At 33.9% G+C, this 14,481-nt stretch overlaps 1 protein-coding gene across 1 annotated transcript in view; it reads left to right on the top strand.

The window, feature by feature from the left end:
* LOC118197970 (astacin-like metalloendopeptidase) overlaps positions 1 to 14,481 on the top strand; it is a 41,880-nt gene that overhangs the window by 21,995 nt on the left and 5,404 nt on the right. The window contains exon 5 of the mRNA XM_035369543.2: positions 7,772 to 7,950. Coding sequence (XP_035225434.1) covers positions 7,772 to 7,950 — 179 coding nt within the window. The remainder of the gene's footprint in view (positions 1 to 7,771; positions 7,951 to 14,481) is intronic.

Consider the following 14,481-nt stretch of genomic DNA (forward strand, 5'->3'; position numbering starts at 1 on the left):
ATTTTAAAAACGGAATTTGTAAAAGAAGTTTTTTCTGTAGATTTAGTACGAGGTAAACTTACTAAACTACAAAATGTATATTCAGATATAAAAAATGTAGATGATAAAATTCTTGATTTGTTAGCTGAAGACGGGGAAACTTTAGAGAATGATGTTACTAAAGAAATCGAAAGTCGCGAGGTGTATTCTGATGATTTCATAACACTAACTCGGCAAATTAATGAAAAATTGCAATTTTCAGATGAAATCAATTTAGAAACAAGACCAAATGATGGTGCTGGTATTTGTTTTAGTAAGATTAAACAGTATAGACTTCCGAAAATCGAACTTAAGAAGTTTGATGGGGAATTGATAAATTGGTTACCGTTTTGGTCGCAGTTTGAGAAAATTCACACTGACCCTGATTTATACGAAAGTGACAAATTTTCCTATTTGATTCAGTGTATGAAGCCCGGATCACGTGCTAAAGAATTCATTGAAAGCTATCCGGTGACTTCGGAAAATTATGATAAAGCTGTTTTAGCTTTGAAGGAACGTTTTGTGAAACCTGAATTATTAGTAGAAGTGTATGTTAGGGAACAAATTAAATTAATTGTTTCTAATGTGAAGGCAGATCAAAAGGATAAATTACCTCTTGATAAACTGTATGATAAAATTGAAGCTCAGTTGAGAGCCTTAGAGTCTTTAGGTCTTAAATCGAGCGAAAACACATCGTGGTTATTTCCGATAGTGGAATCGTGTCTCACTGAGGATGTTTTAAAGGTGTGGCAAAGGAGTTCGCTCTTTAACCAGCCTGAAGGAACTGATCTTTCTCGCCTTACCAACTTAATGAAATTTTTAAAGTCTGAAGGGGAGGGTGAGGAGAGATTAAAATGGGCGCGTAATGGACTCGATGGTGTTAGTCGTAAAGAAGGATATCATGATAAAGCAAAGAGGGAAACAAAAGGTAAATTTAAATTTAAGAAACAGGGAAATGTTCCCACTGCCACAGGTTTTCTTACAACCAGAGAACATGCATGTATTTTTTGTGGTAAAATGCATGATAGTAAAATTGTTACGATGCGCGTTCATTATCTCTTAATGAAAGGATTTCTAAAGTTAAGGAGAAAAAATGCTGTTTAAAATGCTTGGAACCAAATCATATGGCAAAGTTCTGTAAACAGTTTGTTAGGTGTTTTGTTTGTGGTAAATCACACTCAGTTATTTTGTGTCCGGACATTAATAATGAAACTGAACTTCCTACAGAAAAATCAGAAATAGACAACATACATACGGCTACAGCCAGGCAAACTTGTACCGCTGACGTAGCTTTAATGACTTTATGCGTAAGAGTAGCTGGTGTCAAAAAGCATAAAGATGTTAGAGTACTCTTAGATTGCGGTTCCTAGAAATCGTATATTTTGAAATCATTAGCCACTGAATTGGGGTTACCAATTATTTCCAAAGAAAATGTTGCTCTTACTTTATTTGGAGGGGCCAGAACAGAGGCAAAGATGCATAACAAATATTTGGTAAAATTATGTTCAGCCAGTCCGCGTAAGTATTCAGATCTAGAATTTGAATTTTTAGATCAAGACATAATATGTGGGGATATACCTCGGGTACCCAAGGATCCGATATTAAAAGAATTAAAACGAAACAACATTTGGTTGTCGGATCTGGGAGCAGATTGTCCAAAAATAGAAATGCTCATCGGTAGTGATATTTATGGAAAAATTCTCACGGGATCAGTAAAACAATTAAAAGGAGGACTAACAGCAGTTTGTACAAAACTTGGTTGGACAGTTTGTGGTGTATCGGAGGAATTTGTTAATCACAAAGATAAAGATGCTTCCATTTTGTGTGCAAGTTTAGTAGGTCACGACTTTAAAATCTCCGATCTTTGGAGTTAGAAACGATCGGAATATTAGATGCTCACCAGAATTCAACTAACGCTGCTGAGGAAGAAATTGCCCACGAACAATTTTTAAACTCTCTTTCCAGAAACGAAGATGGTCGTTATTGTGTCGGATTACCTTGGTTAGTATATAACGCAGAATTGCCATCAAATCGTCATGTAGCAGAAAAAAGATTGTTCAGTGCCACCCGAAAACTCAAGTCTTTACATAAATATGAAGAATATGATAGAATTTTTAATGAATGGATGGAGGAGGGTGTAATTGAAATAGTACCAGACAATGCACTGAATTATAAAGGGCACTACTTACCGCATCACCCAGTATTTAAACCAGACAGTGTCTCAACTAAGATAAGACCTGTTTTTGACGCATCATGTAAAGTTAATAGATCGCCCTCCCTTAATGATTACTTAGTAAAAGGACCAAATTTAATAGAAGAAATCCCTTCAATTTTGTTAAGATTTAGAGAAAAATGCATTGGCGTAACCTCTGATATCCGGCGTGCATTTTTACAGATTGAATTACGGAAAGAAGATAGGGACTTTTTAAGATTTTTATGGTGGGAGAAAGATAATGTACTGAAGGTTTTCCGCCATACGAAGGTAGTTTTTGGAGTAAGGTCTAGCCCTTTTAGGAGCGGTTATTTCAGTTCATTTGGCACAAGTACCAAAGGAACGAAGTTCTATTGCTCAGAAATTAAATAAATCCTTTTATATTGATAATTGTGTGACTTCTGTTGATACCGAAAAGGAGCTTAAGAATTTTGTGAAATATTCTACTGAAATGTTAGCTGAAGCAAAAATGGACTTACGTATGTGGACCTATGGCCCAGTAGAAAAAGATGTGGAACTAACCCAAAGTACTTTGTGCCCTGAGTCCACAATAAAGAATTCTGTACCAGTTTTAGGAATTATGTGGGACAGAATAGAAGATAACCTTTATATTGAAATTAAGACTGTATTGGTTTCGGATAATTTGTCTAAAAGAGAGGTTTTTGTCAGTAACGCAGACAATGTTTGATCGTTTGGGTTTCTTGACACCTGTTTTATTGCCTGCAAAGTTACTGCTACAGGAAATTTGGGCGATAAAAGCAGACTGGGATACTCCATTACCAGATAGTATCAGAAGTAAATTTTCGAAGTGGTATAATAAATTACAAATTTTAAATAAGTTGAGAATACCGCGACGTATAGGTTTTGGAGATAGAAGTTCCTGGACACTTCATGTATTTTGTGATGCTAGCCAGCATGCTTATGCCACGGTAATATTTTTGAGATGCGAAACTAAAGAAGAAACATTAGTCAGTTTTGTAATGGCTAAGTCAAGAGTCGCACCCGTAAAAGAACTTACTATTCCCCGTCTAGAACTCATGGCCTGTCTTTTGGGCGTGCGTCTTTCCAAATATGTGACAGAAGCTCTTACATTAGATGACATCCCGAAATATTTTTGGACCGATTCCACCACGGCGATATCTTGGATTCAAAGAAATGATGCGTGGGGGACTTTTGTGGGCAATCGCGTGAAGGAAATTTGCGCTTTCACTAAAGCAAATCAGTGGTCATATATGTACAGGTTCATTCTAACCCAGCTGATTTACCTTCTCGTGGTTGTTCCCCTCTTCAGTTTTTCGAATTAAATTGGTGGAGAGGGCCTGTTTGGCTCAAAGACCCTAGAGATAGCTGGCCAAAATTAGAGGTTAAGCCAAATGAAACTTTAGTTTTTTCAGAGCGCAGGAAAGGCATAAATTTAAATGTAAATCTTAGTATAACTGCAAAAGCGAATAAAGTTAAGTGGTGTGAGAAGTTTTCTAAATTTTCAAAAATGTTAAGAGTTTTAGGTTGGATAAAGAGATTTATCAAAAATTGTCAAAAGAAAATTGTAAATAAAGAGCCTTTTCTGTCTGCTTCCGAGATAAAGGAATCTAAAATTATACTTCTTTCACTTGTTCAGGGGGAGAGTTTTCCAGAGACTGGAGATTCCATCAATGATCTTTTGACCCTACGAGATCAGAGTGGCTTAAGAAGAGTAAAAACGAAAATCACCGAACGAGATGATTCTTATGCTTTCCGGTACCCGATTTTATTACCTTCTAAGCATTATACTGTTGACTGTTTAATTAGAGATTACCATTTAAAGCATTCTCATGCCGGCGTACAAGCATTAACTGTTATAATTAGAGAAGAATTCTGGATCATTGGTGCAAGACGCCGAATTAGATCGGTGGTGAAACAGTGCGTCCGTTGTAAACGATTTTCAGCAAAACCTCCAACTACTGCACCCATTCAATTACCATTAGACAGAGTTCGAGATGCTTTCGCATTTGAAGTTACCGGCATAGATTTATGTGGCCCTCTGATTCTCAAAAATAAAAACAAAACCTGGGTAGTACTGTTTACGTGTGCTGTATATAGATGTGTACATTTGGAACTAGTGACATCCGTAAGTACCGAATGCTTCATTCAAGCGTTTCGTCGGTTCATAGCCAGAAGAGGTCGGCCATCTACAGTTTATTCAGACAACGGCACAAATTTCGTCGGTACATCTGCATTGCTGAAAAAGGTTGACTGGGTAAAGGTAATTGCTCAGGAAACTTTGCATCCCATCACTTGGAAGTTCATTCCGCCCACTGCTGCTTGGTGGGGCGGATGGTGGGAGCGTCTAATCCGCACAGCCAAGAATTTGATTGTGAGAGTCTTAGGACAAGCTGCAGTCAATTACGAAGAGTTACTCACCGTTATCTGTGATGAGGAAGTCGTAATAAACTGTCGACCACTTACTTATGTGTCAAATGACTCTGAGGATCTTCTACCATTAACGCCTTCCATGTTCTTACAGGACATTAAGGCTTCAGGTACAGCAGATTTGGCAGCTTTAGATCGAAATAAACTCTTGGCTCGTCAGCGTTTCTGCCAGGAACTTCGAGAACAATTTCGTAGCCGTTTCCGCAAGGAGTACCTTGGACAGTTAGTACAAAAGCATGGACAGACGGACTGTGAATTAAAAGTTGGAGACATCGTGCTAATAGGTTGTGAGAACTTTAAAAGAGTGAACTGGCCAATTGCTCGTGTCCAAGAACTTTGTACAAGCAGAGATGGACGTGTAAGAGTTGTAAAAGTGAAAACTAGAAATGGCATACTGATTCGTCCTGTACGTAAACTGTACCCTAGAAGTGTGTTCCTGTACTAAGGATACCATTATTTGATTTTTGATTTTCAGAAGGAAAATCAAAAAGGTGGGAGTGTTGTGAAACTGATTAGTTGTATCTAACAAATATTAAAAACAAATCTCTTCATTTTGATGTACGAGACACAGATGGCGTTGGCTGTCATTGAAGTAGGAAGAAGAAAAGGGTTTTCCCCTTTCGACCTCGTGACGTGAACTGATTAAGATGTGTAATAACTTTCATTTCCCAACAATTGTTTAAAAATGTATATATTTTGTAGTATAGAGAGAATATAATTAGATAAATCAACTTCTTAGAGTTTTTATTACAGATTCAACATCACACTACCCAGGTAAGTGAGCAAGTTTTGTCTTTAGTTTTTCTGGATTGCTCGGTATTTGGGATGAGTGAAGGAAGTATTTTTATTTTAATGATATTTAATGATAAGACTATGTTTTAGTAATAACACCGACAATAAAGCCTCATTCCAACTCCGTTAGTTGTTGGTATAAGGCGTATGACCACTAATTAAATGTTCATCGCAGAGGACAATAAATAGATTTCAACTTTAGTCCTTTATATACATGGAACAAGAGCCCAGTTTTCATTCCACGTATGTGAAATCGGTTTGTAAGTCTAATCATTTGCATGTCTTACCTCACTTTACATTTCATATCAGTTTGGTTCAATTTGCATAATTCTTTCATGGTGTTTCAATTTTCACAAACATTTTAGTGTAGAATAATCTAGATATTTCCTGTTGATAGATGCTGCTCACGTGCTCAGCAAACGTTTTTAATGACTCAATAATATTCACCTAACTTAACAAACATATCCGCCTGAGTGTTTATAAGATGTGAAGTCACAAGTGGCATTAACAATGTCATATCCCAGTATATCCCTAGACTTTTTTGACCATTTGGATGCAGAGTTTTTGGAAATACTGTCGAGACAACTATTGGTATATTTAAATGTGATTTGCTTGCACTAGTGACTTTGAAAGTATGGCATAACAATTTTTAGAGAGACTTAGGATGTTCTCAGTTAGTTTTAGTTAAGTGAAACGTAGTAATTGATTTTCATGATATGAGCTGGTATTTTTGGATAGCTTTAGTCTAGACCAGGAGTTCTCAACCAGGGAAAAAGTTCCCCTACGGAAGAATTTCACAGTTTTGGGGGGTTGCGGACAGCCTTTTATTTAACTGATAAGTAATTAGTTTTATTTTATGAATATAAGAAACATTTTTATTCTGTGGTATTACTAAATATTTTCTATACTATTTCAAGTTTAATTTACAGAGCACATTAAAAGTAATCTAAATTTAAATAAGTACGTATGCATTTTTCGTGTTTTGAGAAGGAGGGGGGAATCATCGTCTAAGCAAAAATGAAAGTGCTGCATCAAGCAAAAATGATTGAGAGTCACTGTTCTAGATATTTCCTGTTGATAGATGCTGCTCACGTGCTCAGCAAACGTTTTTAATGACTCAATAATATTCACCTAACTTAACAAACATATCCGCCTGAGTATTTATAAGATGTGAAGTCACAAGTGGCATTAACAATGTCATATCCCAGTATATCCCTAGACATCTAGCTTTATCCCGTTGAAAGTGTAGGAATATAAACAGGATTTAAAATTTATTTTACCACATCCCCAGAGCACTCTGATATAACCCCTTAACTTCCTACATAAATGCATCTAAGTTTTTAATAGCATGTCCTTGTATATCCAAGAAAAAAATCCTCTCTAGGTTTCTTTGATATTGTACGGGGGTACTATGTGAGCTTAAAAACCTACTTGGTCATCTACCAGAAATATTTTCAGGTCTTCTTCACTAATTGCTAGTGGACAGTAAGGGGCATTGTAAGAATTTATGCGATTTTTAGATTGTTTAAAAAGAACTTCAGTTTAATAAATCGTGATTTTTTAAATCGTGATTTAAATATTAACAATATTTTCATTGCTTCTAAACAACCAGTATTCTAAAGTGTTCTTCTCATCTTATGTTTACTACTTTGTAAAGCAGACAGAAGTATTTAAAAACTTTCGAAGAATAATATGCTGCATAGCTTGTAGCATTTTTGATAATCTTTTAAGCTTTCAATGTAAAGAAAAATTTTATATCTTTTATATAAAAAGTCCACAGGTACTGGTATAAGTGGGCGAGACACCAGAATTTTACCATAGGTGTATTTAGAAAAACCACAATAAAACATTACATCCCTTTGTTTTATAATTTAAAGTTCTGGATAATGAAAGTAACGAAGTCTTTAAAAATTTGTGAATATCTTCCCAGTAATGGGTTTTTAATAGTACTCACACGAAATTTTGTATCTTTTAAATATGCATTGAAAATAACCCCAAACTTGTAACATTTCAATGATTTGCAACATTCCTTAGTTTCATGATGCTACTCTTTTTTATGTTTGTCTATTATCCAATAGCATGCCAAGAAACCAAAAATTCTGTATCACTGTAGGTATAAACAATCATTGACTTCAAAAGCATTTTTAAAGATGGCATTAGAAATCGCGACAATTTTAGGAAACCAAAAAATCACAATAAAATTTTGTATGCACTGTCCTTAATGTTGACTCTTAATATTGTAAATATGGAATGATTTAAAACTATTAAAACATCATTTTTTACATTTCTATTCATTCCAAGGATGAGCCCATCTCTCTCTCTCTTTTATTTTTTATCTAGGTGCTTTTCTGAACTCGGCCGAATGGGTGGTGTCCAATCGATGTCATTAGAATCACCTAGCTGCATGAAGAAAGGCGTAATTATGCACGAAATGATGCATGCATTGGGTTTCTTACACGAGCAATCTCGTCCTGACAGGGACGACTACATCCAAGTTCTTTGGGATAATATAATTCGAGGTAAGTTGCAAATTACAAACCCGTTATCTAACTCAGTTTAAGATCTCATTTCATTTTTAATATTTTAAGTTTATTTAGAAACAAACTATATGTGCTACATCGGTAAAATCTAAAGCATAAGAATCCGTAAATTTTACAGTTATTCTTTCTCTTCTTTACCTAATAAAATGAAGCTTACCGCATTCAGTTTCTACAAGCATTTACTGAATTGTTTGAATAATGCTTTACAAAACGAAGCTAAAGAAGAATGGATATTTTAGAAAACACTTTTTACATATTTCGATAAAAAATACATATTTTATTATTTCAAGAATATTGGTCCATTTTCTTTCATAAAATTTTCTGCGAACATGAAAATTTATTTCAAAGTGTTTTTCCCAAGTGGTATGTCTAAATCCGGATGTGTAACCTGTAAATATTTCGATATTAATCTACATTATTGGCTAGAGCAGTTGTTAAGAAACATAGTATTTTTAAAGAATAGAAATATACTTAAGGGCGTCTTTTCATTTTCACATTGCTCCTGTTTTTAGATATTCGTTGTTTGGACTTACTTTAAAGATCTGTAAAGAATGGAATGCATTGAATACAGGCAGACCTCCGTTAATTAACTTTCATTGATATCAATTCATCAAAAAAGGTAATTATCTGCCTACAAATTTTCATAGTGCTCTGTTTTTAAGATACATTTTATATAAAATTTAACAAATCTTTTCTATAAATGAAGCTGAAATAGTTAAAAGTTGAAATATATTTGAAATTATATCAAAATATTCTAAATTTGAAATATATTTGCATTACATAAAAATAGCATTATGGCAACATAAACATGTGATATTCAAAAGTTTGCATGTCACTAAAATGTCTTGTTAGAGAAATCAACTAATCGGTTATCAACGAAGTAAAATGGTGCAAAAATTCAGGGAATAAATTAGCAAATAAGATTTTGTAAAGAAAGTAGATGAAGGTGATAATATTCTCTAACTGCGATTTGCGATGTTCAAATACATAAAATGTATCACATTTCCATTATTTACGAAGGGAATACAAAAGGGTTCGCTTATCTGTGAATAATTAAGTCTGATCCCTTCAGCTATAGTTCTGAGGAATGAACTCATCAGTTATAATTAGGTTTATTATGTAGAGCAAAAGTGACAAATTGCGGCCTTCATGCAGCCACTGATAATATTAGAAAAATTTTTTATTACTGACTGTAAACTACCTGATGCGGGCTTATTTTCGTGCAGTTTTTTTCCTAAAAACAGTGCTTTGTATAGTCTTAAGAGAGCTATCCAAAGTTAGTTGAAGAGACCGACAATGGCATCAAGAGACTGTAGTAACGAGAAAAATATTTCGACCACGCTGTTTTAGTAGGAAAACTGCATCAGTGCTTGAAAGTTTTTCCATTATGTAGACACAAAAATTATCGCAAAGAAACCAAATCACTGAAAACAATCTTTAGGACTTAATGGAAAAACCAACGTCATTTTAAAACTGAAGAGGTCCGTAGAATTTTAGTAAATTTATCTTTCGTTTCCCACTGCGAAGTTTTTAAATTTAAGAGCATAAATATTTGCTGAGAATATACACAAAATGATAGCCTGAATTTTTGTGCATGATCTTATATTTACGTTTTATGTTATATTATTATATGTCATATAATAATTGCTTACAAAAATAATGAATAATTGCAAAAATAATAAAATCTGAAAACTTATCTCTACACTCTGGAAATAACCAGTGTACATAACATTTTACTTCTGAATTCAGGCCAAGGAAATTATGCACCAGCATGCACCCTAAGTTGGCTTTCGTATGTACAGAAGTTAGCAACCTCTTACATATATAAAGACTTTTGGAATATGAGGAGCTTAAATTTCTTCATAAAATATATGATGAATTTAAGTATTTTCAAAAATACGTGAGGTACTTAAATACCTTTAAATAATACACGAAGAGGGATTTAAATAAGTTTAAATGAAGCGCGAGGAATAATTTAAATATCTTCTACTGGTGCATGCAAAATTTGGCCTTTATGACGAAAATTGTTTTTGACAACTGGAGTGTATAGTTAGTTATACACATGGTGGCAATTGTGGGAAAATACTAACCTGCTTATGTAGCAGAAAAAATCTTCACAGAAATGGAATGTATCAAGTATTAATTAGAGATGAGGCATCTTTTCAATACGCTATCTTAATATTTTTATTTTTATTACGAATCAATTTCAGTTATGGATAGTTTTTTAATTGCCAGTATTTATAACTTTTAGATTTTTGAGGTAAGATGAAAGGCATTACGTCTTCATTACATTTTTTCTTGTTGCTTTCATTAAAAAAAATGTTCTTTATGAGATATACTTGATAAAGTACAGAAAGATTTTCTGCTTTTCATCACATGATCTATCATATTGCGCTACTATTTAACGAAATTTTTAAAATTGCGTTACAACATTTAATATGCACTTAATGGAAGTTTCTCTGAACACATTTAGTTTACCACCCCTAAAAACTAAAACTTTACTTAATAATTATAAACCATTTTTAATTTTAAGTAAAAATTAATTATATTTAATGTGGCTAGTAATCGGGTTGAATACTACCAGACACCCACTTGTATTTAGCCTCTCCATGCGTGCGGCTTTCTTGGTTTTCTTTCTTCTTGTGACGCTGGTCACTCCCCTTTTCCCATTTCCGACGCCTTCTCACTCCCCGAACAGACTGTTCAACGTCTTGTGCCCTACTGGAATACTTAGTCAGAGAGCCGGCAACGTCGCGTGCTCTACAGCGACAGCCCGGCATAAGAGTATATATATATATATATATATATATATATATATAAAAGGGGGGAAGAAAAAAATTCGGGTTTGCCAAATAAGACCTACCAATGTTAAACACAAATAACTTTTTTATTTTTTGATGTAATTATTTTTTCTTTTTGTAGATTATAATTGAATTCTTGGAAATTATTATGGAACCATACAATACAAAACAACGCATTAAAACTATGGCGTTTTCTATTCTTGTCAACGGTCAATTGTTACGACGCAGCGTAAATATCGGCAATATTTTAATTCAAAATCAGCTCCCACAGCCTTCATGATTAAGAGTTTGGTTAACCTTTATTCGTTTTATTAGCCACACAAATTGAATTTTTAAACAATGTTTTGATGTCGGATGAAGCGTATTTCCATTTAAATGGTTATGTCAACAAACAATGGAAAGCGCGTTAAAAAGAGCCAATCTTTGTATCGAGAAAAATACTGGACATTTCTCTGATGTCATATTTCATACATAATTTCCATAAAATATATTTAATGTATAAAAAAATTAATCAAAATAAATGATTATTACAAGAGTTATCCGTGTTTAACATTAGTAGGTCTCATTTGGCCCACCCTATACTTTGATTGCACAATAAGTGAGAACCGACATAACAAAAAACATAAAAAATACTCTTTTATTTTCACAGAAAGAAAGTGAAACACTGTAAAAAGTTTGTTGCAGCAATATGCAAATTTTACGGTATCTTTTAGATCAACAGGTTATGAGCAAGTTATTCAAATTTTTGGTCAATTACATAATCTATCAGCTTGATACAACAGGAAATCTAGCCTATAAGAACAGCATTTGAGGATTTCTTTAAAAGGTACGGATTTTTTTTCCAGTTATTTCTCTATCAGGACTAAAACAGAGGGAATAGCTTCTAGACCAGAGGTGGCCAAACATTTTGGAAAGAGTGCCACTACCTGGGGAAAAAAATTATCCATGCTGCTTCCAACTTTCCCAACGTACTAAAAAGTATAAAATGGTGAAAAATTTTATTTATAGGCTGATTATGTGATTTTTAAGCAAATAGAAAGTTTTTTTTTTTTTTTTTTTTTTTTTTTTTTACGTAAGTCTGAGTAGTGGAGATATAAAAAATTGCATAATTAAATAAAACAAAAGTTTTTTTCTTTGGTTTTAGTTTCAGTGACGGGTTTTTATCATTTATTGGCCACTACTAAGGCCGGAAGTGGTGGTCTCTTTGTTATGGAGGCACTTAATAGGTGGGTCACCATTGCCTCCTATGAATTCTTCTGGACGGCGCATAAAACAAACGTACAAAATATGTCTTATTGTTAACAAACATTTTTAAAGGTTCAGTCAGTTATGTATAAGATAAAAATGAATAACTTGAAATATTCAACTCTAAATAATTATTTAATTTTCAGTTCTTAATTAATGTAGTTTTTGAATTGGTAATTATTTTATCAAATCATCTTATCTTAAGATTAATTCTTGAAGATGCTAACAAAATTAGGTCTTTAAAGTGTATATCAGTTAATTTTGAACAATATTTTGATCTTATGTTCATAATAGAAAACATTTGTTTAGAAACATATGTTGATCCAAAGTTACAACAATATCTGAAAACCAGGTCGTGTAAATTTCGAAAATTGCTTGTTGGTACAAATTTCCAAAATATAATTTGCATCATTTGTAGCAGAAAAAAGCTCCGTATATTTAAGACACAATAACACGCCGAATAAATACTAATTCAGAAGTCAAACAACAAAAATCAGCGTTATATTTACCAAATTTTCACAGGACTAGTTTCGATGGTTTTACCGAACCACCATCTTCAGCTGCAAAACCGCAAATGAACCAGATAGGAAATAATGATTAGATAAGATAAGAAGCTCCATATATTTGCTTTTCAGTGTACTATGGTGCTGTAGGTCAATAATTTCGATTTGGACTTCAGGTGGATAACAATTAACGTCTTGAAGGGAAACTGAAAAAAAGATTTGTGAAGACGTAAAGTCTCGTCTTTTTAGCATAGATGGGAATTCCTAGACCTGAGGGATTTATCACTATGTCCTGCAAAATACCATAGAGACAGGAAAAAGGGTGTAAAGGATCCTTTTATTTAACACAAATAACAGATGGGACTGCTATTGCTTACAGAACAGCCAGCATTTATGGCTTAAAACAAACGTAACGAATTTGACTTAACTAAGCCAATGTAAGTTAGCTCATTGACAGAGATACGCGAACAAAGAACGCGCAAGCTGGCTGTGACCTAAAATCGGCGTGACAAGACTAATGACGAGAATAACGCAACGCCGCAGAATGCTGCTTTCAAGCGAATCAATTAAAAGCGTGATCTTCAGCACAAGGAACACGTTCTGCTTCTAACTTCTAAAACCTTCATTTGAATACTATCTCCTTTCTACCTCATCTGAATACACGCAAACTAGAAATTTACATTTTTGCAGGAAAATGGGAAACTAGAAAGACAAAGCACATTAACATAAAATGACTGATTGGTAAATTTAAATGAATCCTTATAAAGACATCAGGATTTTTGTATCATCTTGAAAATCATCAAACCTACCATTGAGTGAACCCAGCAAAATGGATATTAAATTTTTAAATCTATCATAGTCTGGAGCGTTATTGACTTTGGCTGGTAGTTCTTACATTAATGTGAAATGTGTAAATCGGGAAGAAAAGCAAACGTTTGTTTACAAAGAAGATACAAGACTAAGTACATTAGTAAAAAATACAATATTTTCCTTGTAATCTTAAATTTAAATTATTTAAATGTCCCATAATATTGGTGAGAAGATCTAAATCCCACAGCCAAGCTGCATTCTTGAGTAAGCACTCACTGAGCAGTTCATTGTTTTCTTTTCAGATATTTTAAGACACATTCCCTGAAATTCCAAAATCTCACGAGCGCACTTCCTTTTAAAAGCCAATGTACACTACAATAAAGAAGTAGTTCGCTATCCTCTTCCGTTTTTTCCGGAAAAAAAGCTCACGGAATCGTAGTCAATTCAGAGCTCGAGCTCGTACTTTGTTGATACAGCGCGTCACAGGGCCAAGAACAGAAGACAAGTTTAAGTCTTTGGCACAAAGAGCTTCTTGATGGATAATACAATAATATTTAAAACCATTTCCTGAATAATTTTCAAGCAATGTAACAAAACCTTTTTATCCCACCAACCATGCAAGACGCTCCTTCTGTGCAAACACTGCCTAATTTTGTCCACTCTACTTTATTAACTTCAATTCCTCACTTGTAGTTAAAACTAGTTGGTGCAAATCAAAAAGTCCTTCCACAATATCAAAATTATCGTTCGTGTAACATACAAATCTGCTTAATTGCGCATTGTCTGTGATATCACAGCTATTATCTTAAGTTGATGAAAAGTATTTGTAGCTTTATAATCCAGAGACAATTTGTGTGCCAACATCCCGGCCGATGTCATTTACACTACGCCTGACATTTCTAGACAAAGCTATTTTATCAGCTATATTTTTCCCTTTATATCATCGATATTTTGGGCAAATATTAAAAGCTTATGTTTTATTATCTCTTCTCTGCCAAAATCTTTTTATTTTTTTTTCTAACAACAGAGAACGTTCATACGAAGCCTTCACCGTTTTTCCATTGGAGAAACGATCGCCCGCCGGTTAGAACTTTTTTTTGAGCATTGGCAATTAGCAGCAATTGCCAACGCTGTGACATGATCTACGGCAT

The sequence above is a fragment of the Stegodyphus dumicola genome, chromosome 2 (assembly GCF_044657685.1).
Source record: "Stegodyphus dumicola isolate Sdum_Otavi_A_Nest chromosome 2, ASM4465768v1".
NCBI classification, from domain to species: Eukaryota; Metazoa; Arthropoda; class Arachnida; order Araneae; family Eresidae; genus Stegodyphus; species Stegodyphus dumicola.